Source organism: Otolemur garnettii, unplaced genomic scaffold (assembly GCF_000181295.1).
Source record: "Otolemur garnettii isolate 467f Iridium unplaced genomic scaffold, OtoGar3 scaffold00014, whole genome shotgun sequence".
NCBI lineage: Eukaryota > Metazoa > Chordata > Mammalia > Primates > Galagidae > Otolemur > Otolemur garnettii.
This window is the reverse complement of record NW_003852409.1, coordinates 19702259-19723025: the sequence shown is the minus strand read 5'-3', so window position 1 is coordinate 19723025 and position 20767 is coordinate 19702259. Positions and strand designations below refer to the sequence as shown.

At 40.4% G+C, this 20767-nt stretch overlaps 1 protein-coding gene across 4 annotated transcripts in view; it reads left to right on the top strand.

Moving 5' to 3' along the window:
• Positions 1 to 20767, top strand: part of ASTN2 (astrotactin 2) — a 655276-nt gene that overhangs the window by 489763 nt on the left and 144746 nt on the right. For all 4 annotated transcript variants that reach the window (XM_012802449.1, XM_012802448.1, XM_012802450.1 and 1 more), the window contains 2 exons: positions 8179 to 8312; positions 9904 to 10052. In XM_012802449.1, the coding sequence (XP_012657903.1) occupies positions 8179 to 8312; positions 9904 to 10052 (283 nt within the window). The remainder of the gene's footprint in view (positions 1 to 8178; positions 8313 to 9903; positions 10053 to 20767) is intronic.

The window sequence follows — 20767 nt, the reverse complement described above, 5'->3', positions numbered from 1 at the left end:
CTGGGGAGGCTGAGGCAAGGAAATCCCTTAAGCTCAGGAATTGGAGGTTGCTGTGAGCTGTGACGCCCCAGCACTCTACCCAGGCAATAGCTTGAGGCTCTGTCTCAAAAAAAAAAAAAAAAAGGACACTTAAACTAATTCTAAACCTTAGCTATTGTGAATAGTGCTGCAATAATTACATGAGTGCAGGTAAGAAAAAAAAGAAAGAAACAGCTATGCTGTGATCTGAACGTCCAACTTGGAGAAACTAACACGTGACCGGTGCTGAGAGGGGAAAAGACATACTGAGATCACCCAGCAGGTAGTCAGGAAATGCTGCGGTTCGTGGATTTTTTGGCTCTTACTTTTTTTCACATTCTATACTCTTTTTTTTTCTATGAGATTTCATTCATTCTTGTGGCTTCTATTACATCAAACCATATGAAATTGCCGAAATTTGACTCACAAAAATGGCAACTTCATATGCAATTTTTGTTGGTCAATTCTTATCTGTACAGTGAAAACTTCCAATATATGCTAAAGGTGGGTGGGTTCAAGGTGTAAATAACCTTTTTACAAAATGGATTGTTTCCATCTGAGTGTTTATTCGGAGGCTTTGTATTTCAAAGACAGATTTCCTTACTGGAGCCAAATCTCCTGGGTGCAAATCCTGGCTACGCCATTTACTAGCTATGTGATTTTGGAAACAAAAGTAAATTGGATATAATAACTGTTCCTACCTCACAGGTTGTTGGGAAAATTGAATGAGTTAATGTATTTCAAGTACATAGGGTATTGTGAAAAGTAATGCGTGTAAAGAAGTTAGAACGGTGTCTGACTTGTAGTAAACTTTCCATAAATGTCATGAAATTTTACGAATATCCTCTAGTTCAATGAGAACCTTGCTCATGATTGCAGTGGCTGGGAGCATGGGTGTCAGGGTTGTATGACCTGATGTGTACTGCTTTTTAGCTGAATGACCTTGAACAGATGATTTTACCCTACAGACATCAGTTTCTTCACCTGGAAAACGGGGATGGTGACAGCAAATTCTACCACCCAAGGTTATTGACATGATTGGATGGCATAACGTATATTAAAGTGCCTACCACTCAGCAAACGCTGCTGTGTGTGTTCCATTAAAGGAGGTTGATGGCCTCAACCCAGCACTAAAAGTAGGTTACCTGCTATGGTGACTGTTGTTCCTCTTTGAGCCTCCTACATAGAAGTCTGTGCAAAGTTGGGAGGGTGAGCACCCCTTCCCAGGACCCTTCTAGATGTCCAATTCTGGGGCACCATGCCAACAAATATGCTTCTGTGTACTTCAGAGCCCTCTGGCTCCTGGGACATGTATGTGGCTAAAGATTTCTACTTCCACTTTTCAGCTCCGCTTTAGTTGCTGCTTCTCCAGGCCACATCTGAGATGACTCGCCCACCGCACTTGCCTTCCTGCCTTCTTTGGGAATGGGAAGAGTAAAGTCAACTAACATTACCACTTTCCTCCGTAAGCGTGTTCTCACACAGGCCGCTTATTTATACTGTCATTGATTTGTGGCAGAGTGACCAATAAATCCGACTGTCAGGCCACATGGGCATGTCCTCTTCCATTTCCAAAGTATGGGGGCTCACGGCCCTTGTTCTCTATGCCCTGTAGTTACCAGGGAAATGAGTGATTGGAATCTTTTGTAGCCACTCCAAGGAGGTGTTCTGATGACTAGAAAGGCAAACGGCCCAACTAGATCCTGTCTCCGAGGTCCAAGCTGGGCAAGAAACCTCTATCTCTGCTTCTGTGCACACACTGCTATGCTATTCTCTTCAGACTTCCTTGTGTTCCTCTTGGCCAGATAAACATGTCATCAGCGTGGGCTCAACAATGAATCTTCCAGTAGAGCTAGGACAGTCAGTCTTGGACTCTTTCTCTCATCTCTCTGTAGGAACCTAGTTGCTTCTTATTTTATACCTGCAAGCACTTCCTGGGCAAAAAAGCTATCAACCCTCTGTCCTCCAAGTCGTAATGACAATTGTCTCCAAAAGGGACTGTACTGTCACAGCCCACCCCAAACCCTTTTCGTTGGCTTCAGGGGATTTCGTCTTTTTATGGTGACCCATTGTATTTCTGTCATGTCTTGCTGGACAGTAGCAAGTATACACATTTAATCCGTGGCAGAGAATCTTATTCCGTACCTATGGTATTTAAACAGATTTGGGGGATTTATGTATTCATTCACACAGAAATGGGTCAGATATATGGCCTTGAGGAGTTCACAGTCTGAAAGGCAAGAAGAATATGTGAATAAGCAAATTGCATGGAAATGCGAAATGTACAAAAATGAAAGAAGAGAGACAGCCCCAAATCTCTCCACAGATGGCCGGGTCCTGATGGGCAGGGAACATTTTCTGGAGTTCAGCAAGGAGGAACCAGTGTGGAAAGGATGTTTTGGACCAGAGGCCCAGCATGGGAATAGGCTGGTGGGCATGAAATCATGCACTAGCATGAGGCAGTGGGTGTGCCAGATCACAGAGATGGGAGAAGAGCTGTGAGCTGGAGAACAAAAGATGTTGAGCTGTAAGCTGAAGAACAATTCAGTAATTTACAGAAGAGGCTTTCAGAGGTTCCAGAAGGTGGTGCACCTTTTGAAGGGTTCTTAGTGAGAGCATGGCATAGGTTGGGGTGTTTTAGAAAGCTATGCGGGATGTGCTGAAGGGAGGTATCCTGGAGCTGGGAGACCAGCCCAGGGGCATTTGCCAGTAGAATAGCATTGTTAACCTGGGCCAGGGAGGCAGAGGGGCTGCAGAGCAGGGAGCTGGTATCAGGCACATATGAGGTTGAGGGAAGAGCTCAGGTTGAGCCCCAATTTGGGGCTGGAGGCACCAAATTGATGTGGGAGATACAAGTGATCTTGGGCAAGAAGGGGATCGCAAACATACACACATACTTTCTTTGCTTATATCAATATTTATTAGTTTGTTGCATTCAGCATGTGAACTTTTAATTTAATTCAACAAATATTGACTGATATGTGTCATGCCTGATAGTGTATTTTGCTCTAACATGGAGCCAGAGGGTGAAAAGATAATACATTGTTTTGTCTCTAGAAGGCTTTTCCCCTCCTTATTTGGTATGAGGTCGGTTAGCCACATGACCAAGCTTATTAGTACAGTGAGATAAAACCCATCAGCCTTTAATAAAGGACTTCAGAGCATCTTTTTGGAGTCACACAGACCAGAAACATCTTAATATCAAACATAACTGACTTGGCATCAGCACATGAGATTAATTTTGAGTACAAAACATATAATCATGGTTCAGCATTTATAGCTCAAGAGGGTAGGGCTCCAGCCACATACACCAGAGCTGGTGGGTTCAAATCCAGCCTGGGCCTGCCAAATGACAATGGCAACTATAACCAAAAAATAGCTGAGCGTTGTGGCGGGTGCCTGTTGTCCCAGCTACTGGGGAATCTAAGGCACGAGAATGGCTTAAGCCCAAGAGTTTGAGGTTGCTGTGAGCTGTGATGCCACAGCACTCTACCCAGGGTGACATAGTGAGACTCTGTCTCAAAACAAACAAACAAATAAACATATAGTCATTAAAAATTTAGAATATGGAATTTAATTCATGTTCTTAGTGACTTCTATGTAGGTATTTCTAAATATCTTAATCAAAAGCAGAGTATCTGGGCGGCACCTGTGGCTTAGTGGGTAGGGCACCGGTCCCATATCCAGGGTGTCTGTTTAGGAGTTTAAGATTCCTGAGACATTGTCATAATTTTTAGAGCTGGAGCACCCTTTCCTTTTGTATCCCCTCAGCCTCCTGTGTGTGTCACTTCATAGCACTTGAAGCATAGTAGTTGTAATGGTTTGTATTTGTTTTTAAATTGAATCACGAGTCCTTTGAAGTTGGCACCTGGGTTTTGTCAATCCCCTTCCTTAGTTTCTAGACAGCACTTGGGATGGAGTAGGAAGTTCAGTGAATGTATATGGAATTTAATTAAATTTTTGAAAACATGTCTTCTGCCCCCTCATTTTGCAGGTAAGGAAATCGAGATTTAGAAAGAGGAATCACTTCTGCGAGTTCAAATGGGAAATTAACAATGGAATCAGAAATAAATCCTAGTTTATTTGATTGCTTAAGGTTTTTGTGGTTGTTTTCTCCTCCTGTCCAGCTTGGTTTGGTAGCTCATTAGCCAGAAGTTGGAAGCAATTACAAGTTGTGGAAATGCAAACCTTGTTTGTTATGAAAACCACTGGTCACGCAAATGTTGCCCTTGTATTGAGTACAGGATTTGTTTCTTAGGTCCCTCCACTTAGTCAAAAGCCAGGAGTCAACAATGCCTCCAGTGTAAGATTTCATTTTCCCTGAAAACACCCACAGATACACACACACAAACAGCACATGCACACACACAGGCACACACACAGCATGTGACCCAAGCAGAGCAGCTGGACAGGATATTTTGGATGAAATCTTGGCATTTATTGTTCCTGTGTGACCTACTGAGGCCACTGGTGCCAGGATTCAAATAGACTTCGGTTTCAGCCCCTCTCTTCTCCTCCGTGCTTGCATGGGGACAGGACACCCGTCCTAAAGGGTAGTTTTGAGCATTAGATGGAGAAAGAGTGATTTCATCATGAAGTTGCTTTGTACCTTGGTGCAGCCAGCTAGCCTCTCCGGGCCACGGTATCTGTGTCCATGAAAGGGATTAGATTAGATGATTTACAGAGCTCTGTGAAGCTGGAACGTTCTATGATTCTCCTCCCCTGGGATCTAATTGGCCTCTGCATGGAGTGTTGCAAGGACTGAGGGCGTAAGGAGAGAATGACGCGGCGCTGACGCAGGGCTGGCTTCTGCCGCCTCGCAAAGGATCCCCGTTTGATGTTGGCCTTTTATCAGGGTATGTTTGTGCTCTAGCCAGGGCTTGCCTGGCCATCGCACCAGTCCCCGTTCTGTTTCTCAGTATTTGGGGAAAGAGCCAGTGGATGCAGAGACGTACAGACAGGCTATCTTCCCAAGAATTGCCTGGATGGTGTAACTTGCAGAGTACAGAGAGATTTCCTGTTTTCTCTTCCATGAGTTTAAGTTCCAAGTGATTACAAAAACCACACGCACACACACCCCAAAAAGCAGAAGTGCACACACATGATGTTCTCTCTCTTCACATTGCTGGAGTCCACTGCAATCTGCCCATCTGTGTCACTTTCATCCATGGCCCTGGATCTCATCATTATGGTAATTAAGCCCTTAGCCCTAGCTGGAGGTGTTACAGAATCTTAAGCTATGAGCAGTTGTGCACGTTAATTTCACTAAGGGGGACCCTGCAAAGGGACGGAGCAAAGGACTGACAGTCAGCATGACCTCATGCTAGCCCATCTGGATTCTGTCCTCAGGAGAGTGCCTCCCTCTGGTGCTGGTTAGAGAAGGGACATTTGTTCTCAGCAGAGGCTCTGGCCCTAGTAGGAACTGTGCTTTTATTGACACTTTATACGCAAGTATTTCATGGAATATACTTACACTAAAAAAATATTGTCTGAAATTTAAATGTGCCTTGGCACCTGTGTTTTTATTTACTGGATTTGGCAATCCTACTTGGGGTTTATCTCATTGCTCTACGTGGCTGAACAGAGACGGCATACACTTGGCAGTTACAGAGATTTATGATTCTGCTTCTACCCTGCTGTGTGATCTTGGGAAAATGACTTCACTGCTCTGATTCCTAGTTTTCTCATCTGTAAAATGAAGATCGTAATATTTTTATCTCAGGACTTTGGTGAGGATTACATGTGAATGCACCTAAGGCACCTTACACTATGCAATTGAGTGTTTCATTATCATTATGGGGGGGTTACTACACTTAACTCAGAAAAACTCAATCATTTGATCATCCCTGGGAGAAAATGCGGATAAGAACTTAGGACACAAGTAATTGGAGTTTTCTTGTCAAAGTCCCTGGGAGAAATGTGATGGAGACTTAGTAACATTCTTGATAGACACCTTCTTCCACATCTGTGTTCTGGGTCAGTAAGGAGGGAGACCCCGGACCCACTTTACACAAACATGCTGAACTTGAGTCTTTTCAACAATGCAGGTTAGAAAAAGGGACTTTGGCATTTTCAGGTATTATTGGTTATAGGCAGCGTGCAACTTTTATTTAAAAAGCACACAGAAAGTAAAAACATAGAAAAGAAAAGACAAAGAAATACACATAGAACTAGCCAAGCACATGTCTGGCAAGAGAATAAGAGATTAACACTCTCTGGAGGCCTTCAGTTTTAAAGAGAGCTGTCATACATTCTGAATCCTCCAGGCCTTGAAATACCGGTGTCAGCATCAAGCAATCACTTACTGAAGGGATCTCCCACACCTGAGTCTCAGCGAGGGGAAGGAAGTAGAAGGTAAAACCTGGGTCCTGTCCACAACTGAACGGACGAAGTGAAGTTTTCTTGGGCAGCGCCTGTGGCTCAAAGGAGTAGGGCACTGGCCCCATATGCCAGAGGTGGTGGGTTCAAACCCAGCCCTGGCCAAAAACTGCAAAAAAAAAAAAAGTTCTTTTTACTGTCAAATACTAATAGTCACTTTCCAGTGCCCGTTCATGTATCTACTAAATATTGACTGAGTAACTGTGCTAGGTCTTATACTACTCATGTGAATAAGGCCTAGCCTTTGCCCTCGATGGGATCAGTATCTGTTGCATGAGACAGGCAAGGAGATACGAGGTTAGACCATTAAGTTCGCAAACTCATCCTAGAAAAAGTGCTGCATACCTCACTGGGGAATATCACTACGGTCACCTCGGAAGTACTATCCATGAGAAGCTATGCACTGATGCAGGCACCTAATCTATCCTTCAAAACACTGTCTAGGGTGAGTTTGTGAACTTAATTGTCAGACCTGATACAATGATAGTTCTCATGGCCATTCCAGAGAAAGAGTTCCAACATTGCTTTGAAGGGTGGACTAGGCACCCTTGGTGTTATTGGTGCACAGCTTCCCAAGGGGAGCACTTTGAAGGTGACCACAGTGATATTCAGCAACGAAGCATGTGACATTTCTTCTAGGAGAAGTTTGCCAACTTAATTGTCTGACTTTGTGTGATAGTAGGTGTTATGTACTGTGTTATGATGTCTAGAAGAGAAGCATGATTCCAGGCTGAGGAAGTCAGGCTGGGGTTCCCGGAGAAAGGAATGTTTCATTTCAGACCAAAAGAGTGAATTGGAATGCAAGGAGGGGAATATTCCAGGCAGAGGACAGAATGTGTTTAAGAAAAAAAGAGAGAGAGAGAGGAGAGAATGAAGCACATTGCAGTTCCATAGAACATTGTCATTGAAAGCAAACTATGGCCCTCAGCCCCAATCTGTCTTTGTAAATAAGGTTTTATAGGAACACAACCTTATGCATTCATTTGAAGTATTGTTTATGCTACTTTGTAGCATTTTGCTGAGCTACAAAGGCAACATTAAGTAATCAAAGCAAAGATCACCTGGTTGTAAAGCTCACAGTACCTTCTATCTGGTGCTTTACAGAAACAGTTTGCTCTCTCCCAATTTAAAGCACACTTTACATCAACAAGAATTGCCTTGGTAGAAATGTTAGTGGATGCATGAGAATGGAAGACACTATGCAAGGGCAGAAGAGTGGGGAGGACAAGCTTGGGGAGGTGGTCAGGAGCTACAACAGGGACATTAGACTTCGTCCCCAAAGCTGTGGGAAACCTCAGTCTGCTACAGAAGCAGTGCAGGTGGGTGTTTGAGACGGCAGCCTCTGGAGTCAGATTGCCTCGGATTGGATCCCAGCTCCAACAATCACTTACTAGCTGTGAACCTCAGGCAAGTTACTTACTTTCTGTGTCCTTGGTTTTCCAGTTTGTAAAGTAGGAGATGATAATAATCATAATCCTAGTCATAATATCTACCATGTGGGATTGTTATGAAATGAAGTCAGTTGTTATAGGTAGAGCACCAGGCCAAGGTTAAGTTCTCAGTGGATGCTCTTACTGTTGTTTCTCAATGATCCTTCTGGGATGACCTCCAGAATGGGAGAACCTGGCAGTAGAGTGATAGGCATTTAGGCAGGAGGTGGTGTCCTGTGCTTAGGAGGGCTGCCCTAAAGCCTGGGCTGGCTATCAGCAAGGCCATCAGCACCTTCACTCATTACCTCCCTGCCCTTGTCCTCATTGTCTATTCTGTCCTCCTTTATTCCAGGCCTTCAAGAGTGCCCTGATGAGTTCCTACTGGTGCTCAGGGAAAGGGGACGTGATCGACGACTGGTGCAGGTGTGACCTCAGCGCCTTTGATGCCAGTGGGCTCCCCAGCTGCAGCCCTCTTCCCCAGCCGGTGTACGTATGTACGGCCCCTTTTCCTTCGGCCACCCCTTTTCATAAACTCACATTCCTATCTTGTCAGCACAGGCCATGACTTGCTTCTGTTCCCAAGGTGTCTGACCAGATCCCTGAAGTCCCTGCAGCCTACTTCCTTTTTTTTTTAGGAACGAAGGGAGCTTTGGCAGAATAGAAACATGACAAATGCTGATGTGTGTGTGCTATTTTAAAGGATGCCACTCAGCCCATCATTCCTCCTTCTTTTATTAATCCATTCAGCAAAACTTTACTGGGCAGTTGTCCATCAGGAACTATGTTGGGGCCTGGGACTCCTGACAGATCAAGAAAGTGTAGAACCTCTTCTAAGGAACTTCAGCTTTTTTTTTTTCATTTATTCAGCAAATAATTTGAACACCTGCTATGAATCAGGCACTGGAAAAGAAATCAATGAACAAGACAGGCACAGCTCCACGCACTGGATAGAGAGATGCCAAAGCAAAAACGGGAAAGTAAGAGGTAGTTTAAAATTTTAAGTAAGACAAATATGAAAGTAAATCGAAGAGGTGCTAATAAGGGAGAAGAATGCAGAGTTATTTTTGTTGGAAAGTGGGAGAATAGTTGGGGAAATCTCTATGATTACGGAGCCTGGAATATGGCAGGAGTCAGCCAGGCAACGAGTGGTGAGAATCGTATTTCAGGCAGAAGGAACAGCACATGTGAAGGCCTTGATGTAGGAAAGTCACCATTTGAGGGAGTAAAGGAAAGCCGTCTTCACTGGAGGAGTGTGATTAAACAGAAGGGGGGATGTGAGGAGTGTGAGAGAGGTGGGGAAGAGGCAATATTGGAAGCAGAGTCCTGTAACACGCCTCTGTCGGGAGATAAGACTCACTGCAAGTTCAAGGCAAGACGGTCCTGGAAGGCACAGTGCAGAGTGGAGACAAAAAGGAACGTGGGATTGGGATGAGCACATTACCATCAGGACCCTGTCCTCAGCTAACTTGCTGCGTGCCCCTGTGCAAACCATTTCCCTTTGCTGGGTCTGTCTCTGTTTTGTGAAATGAAGGAATTAAACTTCATTATCTCTAAGATCATTCCAGTTCTAGTCTTCAATCATTCTGGGTTTTTTTTTTTTTTCTTATTTTACAAAAGGATTTACTCCAGGACTGTTGCGCCTTTAGAGAGAGTACTGACTTAAGGATATTAAACAGCTTGCTGATACATTGGGGGAGCTAAAGAGAGTATCAGAAAGATGGAAAGCTGCTGTATTTGAAGGAACTGCCAATTTAATAAACTGAAGCAGTGAGAATTTAGTTTAAATAAGTGGAAAACTAATCAACTTCCATTGAGCACATACTGTGTACATGGATAAATTTACCGAATTCTATGTCGATCTTGAAAGGTGACTCTTTTTATCCCCATTTTGTGGGTGAGGGAACAGAGGCCATTAGAGGCAAAATACCTTATTTAAGGCCGTGCAAGTTGTTGGTGGGTGTAATGAGGATTTGAACCAAGGTTAAAACTTGTGCTTCAACTTGACACATGCAGACTCTTTTGGGACCCAGCTGGTGCTGGCTGGCAAACAAGCAATTCTCCCTTTCACCCCCTGTAGACTACGGCTGTCCCCAACAGTGGAGCCCTCCAGTACCGTGGTCTCCTTGGAGTGGGTAGATGTCCAGCCAGCTATTGGGACCAAGGTCTCCGACTACATCCTGCAGCATAAAAAGGTGGATGAATATACGGACACTGACCTGTACACAGGTAGGTGCACGACTGCCGTGTTCTTGGGATAGTAGGGCAGAGAAGCAGAACTGGGGCCTTCTAATGTCTTTGTAGACTTGGCGTAATCTGGCTTGGGAAGACATGGGGAGGGGTCATTGTTTAATGATTTTTCAGTGCTTATCATTATGTGCTTTTTTGTTTGATTGAGAGCAAGGCAAGGTAGCAACTTTTAGTTATGATTTCTGATTCTCTGCATTGGGCCTTCAAAATTATATGACAAAAAGTTGAATATAAAGAAGACTTGATCTTTCTCTGGTTGGGAAGGCCTGTAGGTTTTATGTTTAAAAGGCCTTGTAAATATTTTCTCTTTGAGACTGAGATGGGGAAGTTCAAACTATTGTCTTCCGAGTGAAATACTCTGAGATAGTCTTCATTAACTGATACAGATGAATGTATTAGAAATGATTCAGGCTTGTGGGAGCTTTTGAGAAAGGTACCTTTTAAGAGGGCTACCTTTGGTTGTAATGAAGAATGTTATCTCTGAGTTCTAAATCATTTAGGCTGTCAAGAGGCTAAGCATTCACCTGTGATGTGTTCCGGGGGCTTACACTGTCTGCTCTCTTGTGAGACTTTCGGTAATTTTTTTTTCAGCCGGAAAACATCAATTGCACATCTACCTTCTATGTAAGGCACAGAGCTAAGTACTTTGGTCAGCAATTTTCTGAATCCTCACAGCTCTAGGAGGGTTGTTGTTTGTTGTGCTTGTTTCATAATTTAGGAAAATGAGACTAATCCAAGTTTATCCAGCTATTGATAGCCTTCCAATTCACAATTTTAGTACTTAATGCAGACTAGATTATTGTAGACTAGATTATTGAAAAAATTAAAGAAGCATATTAATAATTATTTGGTTACCTACTCCATTATGTTATAAATTCAAGAAAGAAGGATAAGTTTTGTGTCTTAATTGTAGCTGATTGCCAATATAGGTATCTGCCCTAAAGTCCAGCATTCGTGTACTTACTACACGAATGAATAATGAATAAATGAAAGGACCATATTGTTCCCTTTTCTTTTTTTCCATCTCCTTCTCTCCATCCTGTCTTTCTCCTCCATTTCTCACTTTCTCTGGATTCTTTTTTTCTTCTTCTTCTGAAATTGGAAACAGAAGTAGTAAATCAAGGCTGTAAATGTGAAATGGGTCAGAAAGAGAAAGGCTCAGATTCTGAATGAAATCATAAGCCAGGTTGGGTAATACTTACTATGCTAGGATTGAGGAGGATGTCCAGCGTGGCTGGCTGAAGGGTGTAGGGTGGGCTGGAGTGGCCTCACTTTCTCAGAGGGGCTAGCGGTAGAACAGGAACTGAGCAGCTAGCTTGGCCTCATCTTTTGAACTTTGTTAATTCTTTCCATCTTTGACTGTGTGCAGTGCACATGTCTGTGCAGGACCTTGTGTTTGTGCAGGTTGAAGTGTGTGTATGTTGATGTTTGTCTGCTCACACTTTATGTTTATGTGAGTGAGTTTTGCAACTATGTGTGAACGGGTGAATAGGAATTCTTGTGGGGGCATCTTTGTACCCATGGAGAGCTATTTCTAGACAGCAGAGTTCACAGAACACACAGATCACCAAGACAAACAAAAGTTCTTTGATGTCGGCTTGACACTTTCCCAATGATGCTTCACATCTCTGTAGTATGCCATTCTCGGAAGTTAAAAAAAATAAATAAACTATGTAAGAGAAGAATGATTATCAACCTCATTTTACAGATACAGTGAGTAAATCTCAGAAAGATATGTGGTGACTTTCTTGAAGTCTCACAAGCACATCTGACAGAGCCAGGCTTTATAATCATGTCTGTCTGATTCCCAGCATAGCACTTGTTCTTATATGCCCTACAAATGTCTGTGTCAAAACTCAGGTATTATTGTTTTTCCACAGAGCCTTCCTGACCTTTTCAACACAAAGTTGTCTAAAGACAGAGCATTCATTTTTTCTACAATTTCTTTGGCAACTCCATTCATTGCCTTGAAATGCCTCCTATAATATCAGTGTACAATTTTAAGGTTAGAAATATCTTAAGAGATCACCAAATCTTCTTTCTTTATTTTTGTTGTTAATGTATTTGCTTTTGGTGTCTTCGTCATAAATTCTTTGCCGAGGCTGCTGTCTGGAAGCATTTTCCCTATATTTTCTTCTACAGAATTTTTAAGGTTTCATGCTTTACATTTAAGCCTTTGATCCACCTTGAATTTATTTTTGTATGTGGTTAAGAGATATTCTTTCACATTCTTCTAGGTGTAACTATCCAGTTTTCCCAGCACCATTTATCTATCCGAAGAAAAAGAGATCATTTTATGAAAAAGACACCTACACTTGAGAGAGAGAGAGAGCCAAAATATGTATTCATGCATTTTAAGAAAGAAAAAAAAAACTATTAAAATTGTAATACTCAAAAAAGTCCCACTTGAGTTCTGCAATTGCAAGAGATTCAAGCTACAATATACAAGACAGCAAACATTATCACTATACATTATTATAGTTTTAATACAGTGTTTTCCTTCCTAGAATGTGTATACATATTTTTTGCACCCTTGGTATCTACCATGGAGTACTACTGAGCCATGAAATGGAGTGAAATAATGTCTTTTGCAGCAATTTTGATGGCACTGAAGACAAGTATCCTAAGTGAAATCATCTCAGAAATGGAAAAACAAACCCTACATATACTCAATAGTAATTGTGAGCTAATTGATGGGCACATATGGGCAAAAAGAGATGTAAAGGGCATTGGAAACCAAGAAGTGGGGAGGAGGAAAGAGGGAAGAGGTAGAAACTCACCTGTTAGGTACCATGAATATTATTCCTGTGATGGGTACACTAAAAGCCCTGATTCAAGCATTGCAAAGGTACGTATGTATGTAAGAAAAGTGTTTTTACTCCTTCAATATTTGGATTAAAAAAAGATCACCCAGTCTTGCCTTCTTCTTAACATTTCAGCACGCAATGTACTTCAAAATGTACTCTGCTTACATGCCTCCCGGGTTGTAAAGCTCAGTTCTTTCTAAACTTTTCTATGAGCATGATTGTGTCATTTGCAAACAGAGATAATTATAAGCCTCTCTTTCCAATCTGGGTGACTTTTATATATTTATTTTTTTTCTTGCCTAATTGCTTTGGCTAGGACTTGCAATGGTGGAAGCAGACATCTTTGCCTTTTTTTCCCCCTAATCTTAGGCCAAAAGCCTTTAGCATTTCACCATTAAGTATGATGCTCCTCTATGTCTTTTAGGAAACCTTCCTTCGGTTGAAGGAGGTAAATTCTGTTCAGAGTTTATTGAGAGGCTTTGTTTTGTTTTAGTGAGGAGAAGATGTTGAATTTTCTGTGTAGAATGATCATGTAGCTTGTCATTCTTAGTTTGTTAATACAGTACAAATTATATCAAAAGATTTTCGAATTACAAAATAATCTGCATTCCTGGGATAAATCCCACATGGTCGTTATATACTATCTTTTTTGTATACATGCTTGTTGGATTTTGTTTAGGATTTTTGCTTCTATGCTTAATGATGGATTTTGATCTGTAGCTTTCTTGTAATGCTTTTGTCTGTCTTGTATCAGGGTCATTCTGGTCTCACAAGATAAATTGTGAAATATTTCCTCATTTTCACTTTTCTGAAACTTATTTGTCTTCTCAAAGAATCAATTTGGTTAAAATTAGTAGCATTTCTGCATTAATTGTTCAGTAGAATTCACTAGTAACACCATTTAGGTCTGGTCCTATTCTTGCAAATTACCTACTGATTTAATTCTCTAATAGATACAGGCTATTCTGGTTATCTAGTTCTTCTTGAGTGATCTTTGGCAGCTTGTGTCATTAAAAACTGTGGTGCTCAACTCCCCAGCCACTGACTGGCACCAGTCTATGGCCTGTTAAGAACTGAGCTGTATAGCAGGAGGTGAGAGGTAGGAGAGCAACTGAAGCTTAATCTGTACTTACCATTCCCCATATCACCACCTGAGTTTTGCCTCTTATTGGATCATTGATGGCACTAGATTCTTATAAGAGCAAGGAGCCTGCTGTAAACCATGCTATGAGCCATGTAGGTTGCACACTCCTTATGAGAATCAAATGGCTTATGATCTGAGGTGGAACTGAGGCAGTGGTGCTAGTTCTGAGGAATGCCTGTAAATAAAGAATGGGACCATCTAGTTATAGGAAAACAAGCTACATTATGGTAAGTTGTATAATTATTTCATTATATATTACAATGTCATAATAAGAGAAATGAAGTGCAGAATAAAGTAATATGTTTGAATCATCTTGAAATCACTTCCTACCCATCCCACCACCCCTGTTCATGGAAATATTATCTTCCATGAAACTGGTTCCTGGTGCCAAAACGTTGAGGACCTCTGTTAGAAAGAATTTGTTCATCTCATGTAAGTTACTGAATTTATTGGCTAAAGTTTCTCCTGACACTGTTATTACTCTTTAAATATCTGTTAAATGCATAAGGATATCATTCTTATTATCAGTAATTTGTATTATCTCTCTTTTTTTTTTTATCAGTTTGTTGAAGTGGCTATGGAATTTATCTTCCCTAAGAATCAGCTTTTAGTTTTATTTATTTAGTCTATTTATTCCATTGTTTTCTATTCTGTTGATTTATACTCTTATCTTTATTATTTCCCTTTTTTGGCTTACTTTGGATTTGATTTATTCCTTTTTTAAATGTGTATTTTTAAGATGGTAGCTATAGTTTTAGACCTTTCCTGTAATACAGGCATTGTCTTTAATTACTGATTTAGTGGTATTACAAAGATTTTGTCAAATTATACTTTTATTTTTATTTAGTTAAAATATCTTGTTTTCCTATTTATTTTCCTTTGATGTATTGGTTATTTAGAAGTAATTTGCTGTGTTTCTAAATATTTGTGGATTTTTCAGATATCTGTTATTAATGTTTGATTTGATTTCATTGTAATCAGAGAATGTAACTTTTATGATTTATTGACATGGATTTTATGTCTAGAGTATGGTCTATCCTTCTTTTTGGTGCCTACTTTAAAAGAATGTATATTCTCTTACTTATGGGTGGAGCATTCTATAAATGCTTATTAAATTGGATGGTTGTGTTGTTCAATTCTTCTGCCTTTCTGATTTTCTATCTTCTTATATCAATAATTGAGAAGGTGGTATTGAAACTGCTGACTGTAGTTGTAGATTTATGTATTTCTCCCGTAGTTTTATCAGCTTTTGCTTTATATATTTTGAAGTTCTCTTATAAAGTCCATAAACATTTAGAATTTTAGTACTCTTTTGATGAATTAATCCCTTTGTCATTGTGAAATGTTCTTTTGTATCACTGTGATATTCCTTGCTCTGAAATCTGTTTTGTTTGATGTTAATATAACTACACCAGCTTTCTTCTGATTAGTGTTAAAGTCTATCAGTTCTCATTATTTTACTTTTATACTACGTGTGCCTTCATATTTAAGCTATGTTTCTTGTAGATAGCATATAGTTGGGTCTTAGAAAATGCAGTTTGACATTCTTAACTATAAATTGGGATGTTTAGATCATTTACAATTAATATAATACTGTAAAGTTTAGGTTTAAGTTTATCATAGTTATTTGTTTTCTATTACCCAATATTTTCTTCCTACTCTATCTTCTTTTGAATTGGTTTCATGATTCTGTTGTATATCTTTTGTGACTTATTAGCTATTATGTCCTGTTGTTATTTTGGTGTTGCTTTAGAGTTCAAAGTATGAATATTTAACATATCACAGCTACTTTCAAGTGATTTTATACTACTTCATGAATAGCAGAGGACCCTTATAATAGTATACTTTTATTTCTGTTTTCTAAATCTTTATACTGATTTTGTCATACATGTTGCTTATATATGTTAAAAAATCCTTAATTTATTTTAATTATTTCCCTTAGTCAATTGTCTTTTAAGGATACTTGAGAAATAAGACAAATACATATTTATCTTATATTTATCCATGGAGATACTATCTTTGGTGTTCTTCATTTCTTTGGGTACAATCCATATTTTCATCTGCTGTCATTTTCCTTCTGTCTAAAGGACTTTTAAAATATTTCTTATATTTCTGAGGTGGTGCCTATGGCTAAGTGGGGAGGACGATGGCCCCATACACCGAGGGTGGTGGGTGCAAACCCAGCCCTGGCTAAACTGCAACAAAATAATAGCCGGGCATTGTGGTAGGCACCTGTAGTCCCAGCTACCTGGGAGGCTGAGGCAAGAGAATCACCTAAACCCAGGAGCTGGAGGTTGCTGTGAGCTGTGTGACTCCACAGTACTCTACCAAGGGTGATAAAGTTAGACTCTGTCACTATAAAAAAAAAAAATATATATATATATATATACACACACACACATATATATATATAGTTCTTATATTTCATGTCAGTGATGCATTCTTTCTGATTTTGCTTTTGCAAAATATATATTTCTTGGGTACAGAACCCTAGATTGATAGATTTTTCTTCTAGTAATTTAAAAATGTTGCTCCATTGTATTCTTGTTTACGTTGTTTCAAATGACAAATCTGCCATAATCCTATCTTTGTTCCCCAGTTTATAAATGCCTTTTTAATCTGGGTGCTTCTAAGATTTTCTTTTATTACTTACTTTAAGCTGTTTTATTATTTCTTGTGCTTGGAGTCTGTTAAGCTTCTTGAATTTGTGGGTCTATAGCTTTATCACATTTGGAAAATTTGGGGCCATTATTTTGTCAGGTACTGTTTTTCTGTCTCCCCATTTCTCTTTTCCTTTCGTCATTCCAACTAAATATGTATTCAGTCACTTGACATTGTTACTCATCTCAGTGATGCATTTTTAAAATGCTTTCTTCTTTCTGTATTTTATCTTGGATAGTTTCTAGTGCTATATCATCATTATTTTCTGCAAAGACTAGTTTATCATTAGTACTTTTCTGTGATTTTTTTGTCATCTGGGATATCATAATTTTCATCTGTAGATGTTCAATTGTAGTCTTGTTAGCATGTTCTATGTCTTACCATCTTTGATGTAAGGAATATAATTATAATGACTTTAAACACTCTTGTTTGTTAATCCTAACATCTGTATTAGTTCTTGGTCCATTTAAATTGATTGATTTTTGTCCTCATTATGGGTTGCATTTTCTGCCTCTTTGTGTGCCAGGTAATTTATGACGGTATGCCAGACATTGTGTTTTTTTGCCTTTTTTGGGTATTATATATTTTTGTACTCCTAAAAATATTTTTGAACTCTGTTCTAGGTAATAATTGAGTTACTTGGTTTGATTGTTTTAGATCTTGATTTTAAGATTTATTAGATGGAAATAGGGCAACGTTTAGTCTAGAGCTAATTATTCTATACTTCTAAGGGAAGATGATTCTGTGTGCTCTACTCAATAGCCCATGAATTGTGAGGTTTACAGTATGGCTGGTAGAAACAGGCACTATTACTAGCTCTTATATGAGCACTAGGCACTGTTCTATTTAATCTTGTATTGGTAGTTTCTCACTTACATTAATCTATTAGTACTCTGCTGAATACTGAAAGTGGATCCTTCAGGGATCTCTTCAATTTGTTTTCCCCTGTACAGTTGACTCCTCTCCATTACTTTGTCCTGCAAACCCTAGTCATTTTGGTTTTCTTGGACTCAGAATTCTTTTCAATGTAGGGAATCTGTCAGGCATTCCTCCTGTCTGAACAAAAGCTTGAAAACTTAAAGGCAAGGGGAAATTTTAGGGCTCACAAACAAAGTTTTTTATCTTTTAGGATCTGTTCTTTGTTTCCTGATTTCCAGTTGCTAAAAAACTTATTTTATGTATTTTTCTCTGTTCATATATGTATACATTTTAATTTCTTAATGATGTAGACATTAGGGAAAACAAATGCAGTCCTTGCTATTCCATGTATTCTAAAGTAAAAATCTATGGTTCTTTTTCTTTATTATTCAGGAAAAAGTATTCTAATCCAAGGGTTTTTTTTTTTTTTTTTAATTGGAGTAAAACTTCTTTTTGGTCACCTGGTCTAGGGTCACTTGACACGGATCTGACCCCTTCTTCTTTTGGAAGCTATTCAGAAGGTTGAAAATAATGACATACCTGCCTCCATCTTTATAGGTTTTTTTTTTTGGAGAAAGAGTCTCACTATGGTACACTTGGTAGAATAGTGCTGTGGCGTCACAGCTCACAGTAATCTCAAACTCTTGGGCTTAAGTGATTCTCTTGCCTCACCCTCCCTGGTAGCTGGGACTATAGGCGCCTGCCACAATGCCTGACTGTTTTTTTCTTGTTGCAGTTGTCATTGTTGTTTTTTTAGCTGGCTTAGGCCAGGTTCAAACCCGCCATCCTCCGTGTATGTGGCTGGTGCCATAACCACTGTGCTGTGGGCACTGAGCCTATAGGTTCTTTTAATCCTTCCGGTGGGACCTAACTTTTGTTCTTCACATTACCTAATTTCTTTTTAATTCTAGGGTGTGCAATTGTCTTTAAAAATACAAGATAATGGGAATGGGTCTTTATAATTTAGAGTCTTCCCATAGTGCCTGTCATACATAGATAGATGTTCAGTGTTCACTGAATTAAATTGGGTATGGGTAGGTTTATGTGCGTGTCTTTCCTTTTAACTCTGCCATGAACTCCTTGAGCACTGTGTTGACGTATGGGATCTTATATAGTTCCACAGCCTAGTAGAGCACATAGGAAGCCTTCTAAAATGTACCATGACAATTGATGCTGTAGATAATTGGAGGTATGTATGTGAGGTGTTTATTTCTTTTGTTTGATTCTGTGTTACCTTTATCTTGTTTCAACACTCTGAAAAATGAACTTGGCCCAAATTTGAATCTTTCAGCTCACTCAGTTGAGTTTTATGTTTGAGGACGTAGACATAATGAAGGAGTATGAACTCTGGAAAACCCGGCTGTGGTTTCTGGTTTCAGTTTCCACCACTACTCGCCGAGATAACCTAGGGCCAATCAACATCTTTTCTAGGCCCTAGTTCCCTTATCTTTGGAATGGGAAAATTAACTCCTATTTCACAAGTTATTTTGAAGATAAATTATACCATAGTTCTCAGGACATAGTTGGTGCTGATAAATTTTAGTTGTATCTTCTCTTCCTGTGAATTAAAAAAAAAATTAAAAGGAGACTTAGATGTTAGGAAGAAAACAACAAAATACAGTTGAACACTTGTTTTGGATGGAGAGTTAGGATTACTCACACTTTTGTTTAGGTGAGGCCAGTAGAGGGGCTTTCTCTTTTGATCTCTCTAGATTTTTGCTGGCAGCCAAGACCAGTGCTGGAATTATTTATTTATTCACAAGCTCATGTGCGTGTGTGCACAGACATAGGTACATATGCACATCTCTCTCTCTTTCTCTCCCATACGTGCATGCAAACACACACACACACACGCACACGCACACATGCACGTACTTTATGGCTGCCATCTGTTCCTCGCTGTTTTGAACTAACTTTTGAAATGCTCAGTCTCCCTCCTTGTCTCCTATCCTTGCCTCCAGCACTGGGTTTGGTGCCCTCTTTGTTTCCTTCAGAGAAGCCATTGCTCTGCCAGTTCTGGGACAGTGTTAAGAAAGCCAAGTATAAGTAGCCTCCGGTTCCAGTTGTTTTGAGCAGAAACAGGGCTTGTTTTGGGGGGTGGCTGAATTCCCCGCATGCTAATCTGTCATCAATATTAAAAACAGACGTCTGGTTCTCCTGCGTGGCCTCATCAGAGCAATTGGCATAGGTTGCAGCCTCTTGGGCAGAGTAGACACAGTAGGGGTGGGAGAAGGGGGGGAGGCGCTGAGGTATAAGCTGATTTAATGAATCCAAACCCCCTGTTTGACCTATGGAGGAAAAAGCTTAGAGGAGAGACTTGTCCGGAGGTTACACACATGGTAAGTTAATGATGGAGCAGGAGCTAGAAATCAGGGTCACAGTTTCTTTTCTCGCCCTGCCTACCATGTTCAAGGTTTTTTACCTAGTCCTTATTACTCTGGTATGGTTTGCTGTGATTGAGAATAAACCTAGAGAAAGACAGAAACAGGGGATATAGGAGATTGTATGGCTGGGCTGAATAGAGTATCTAGCGACCTGATTGCAAGGGGAGGGTTCTGACATTGTTGGCAGTGTTGTCCCTCAGACTTATCACTTCTTTGTCTGCTTTTGTATTTTCCATACTTTCTGACTGCCCTGGAGAATCCCTACAGAAGAACCTCAAGCACTGAGCCTACCACCCTTATTGTAAGGATCAGAACAGGGAGGCCAGAGAGAGGAAGGTTCTTATTTAGCATCATAAGCTCCTATTTCTCAGCCTAGTGACATTCTGGTCACACTCCCATGCATATTTTTTTTGGGGGGGTCATCTTCTGTTCTTTAGCTGGGCTTTTAAAATAACCTTTTTACAATCATAGGCTTCTTTCTTTCCATAGCATTTCAGCTTCAGCTTGTTTGGTTCAGGACTGGAAGGCCAGCTGGCTTTTGGCTCCCGCAGAGGCATCAGGGCTTTCCCACCATACCCCACACCTTGTCTTAAAAGGCAGCAACACTTAGAGACGGTCAGTTCTCCTTCCACCCTGGCATCTGGGAGCCTTGGAGGCCTCAACCTGCTGGTCAGTTCCCTTCACTCTGGCATCTGGGAGCCTTGGAGGCCTCTCCCCAGCTGGTCAGTTCCCTTCACCCTGGCATCCGGGAGCCTTGGAGGCCTCTCCCCAGCTGGTCAG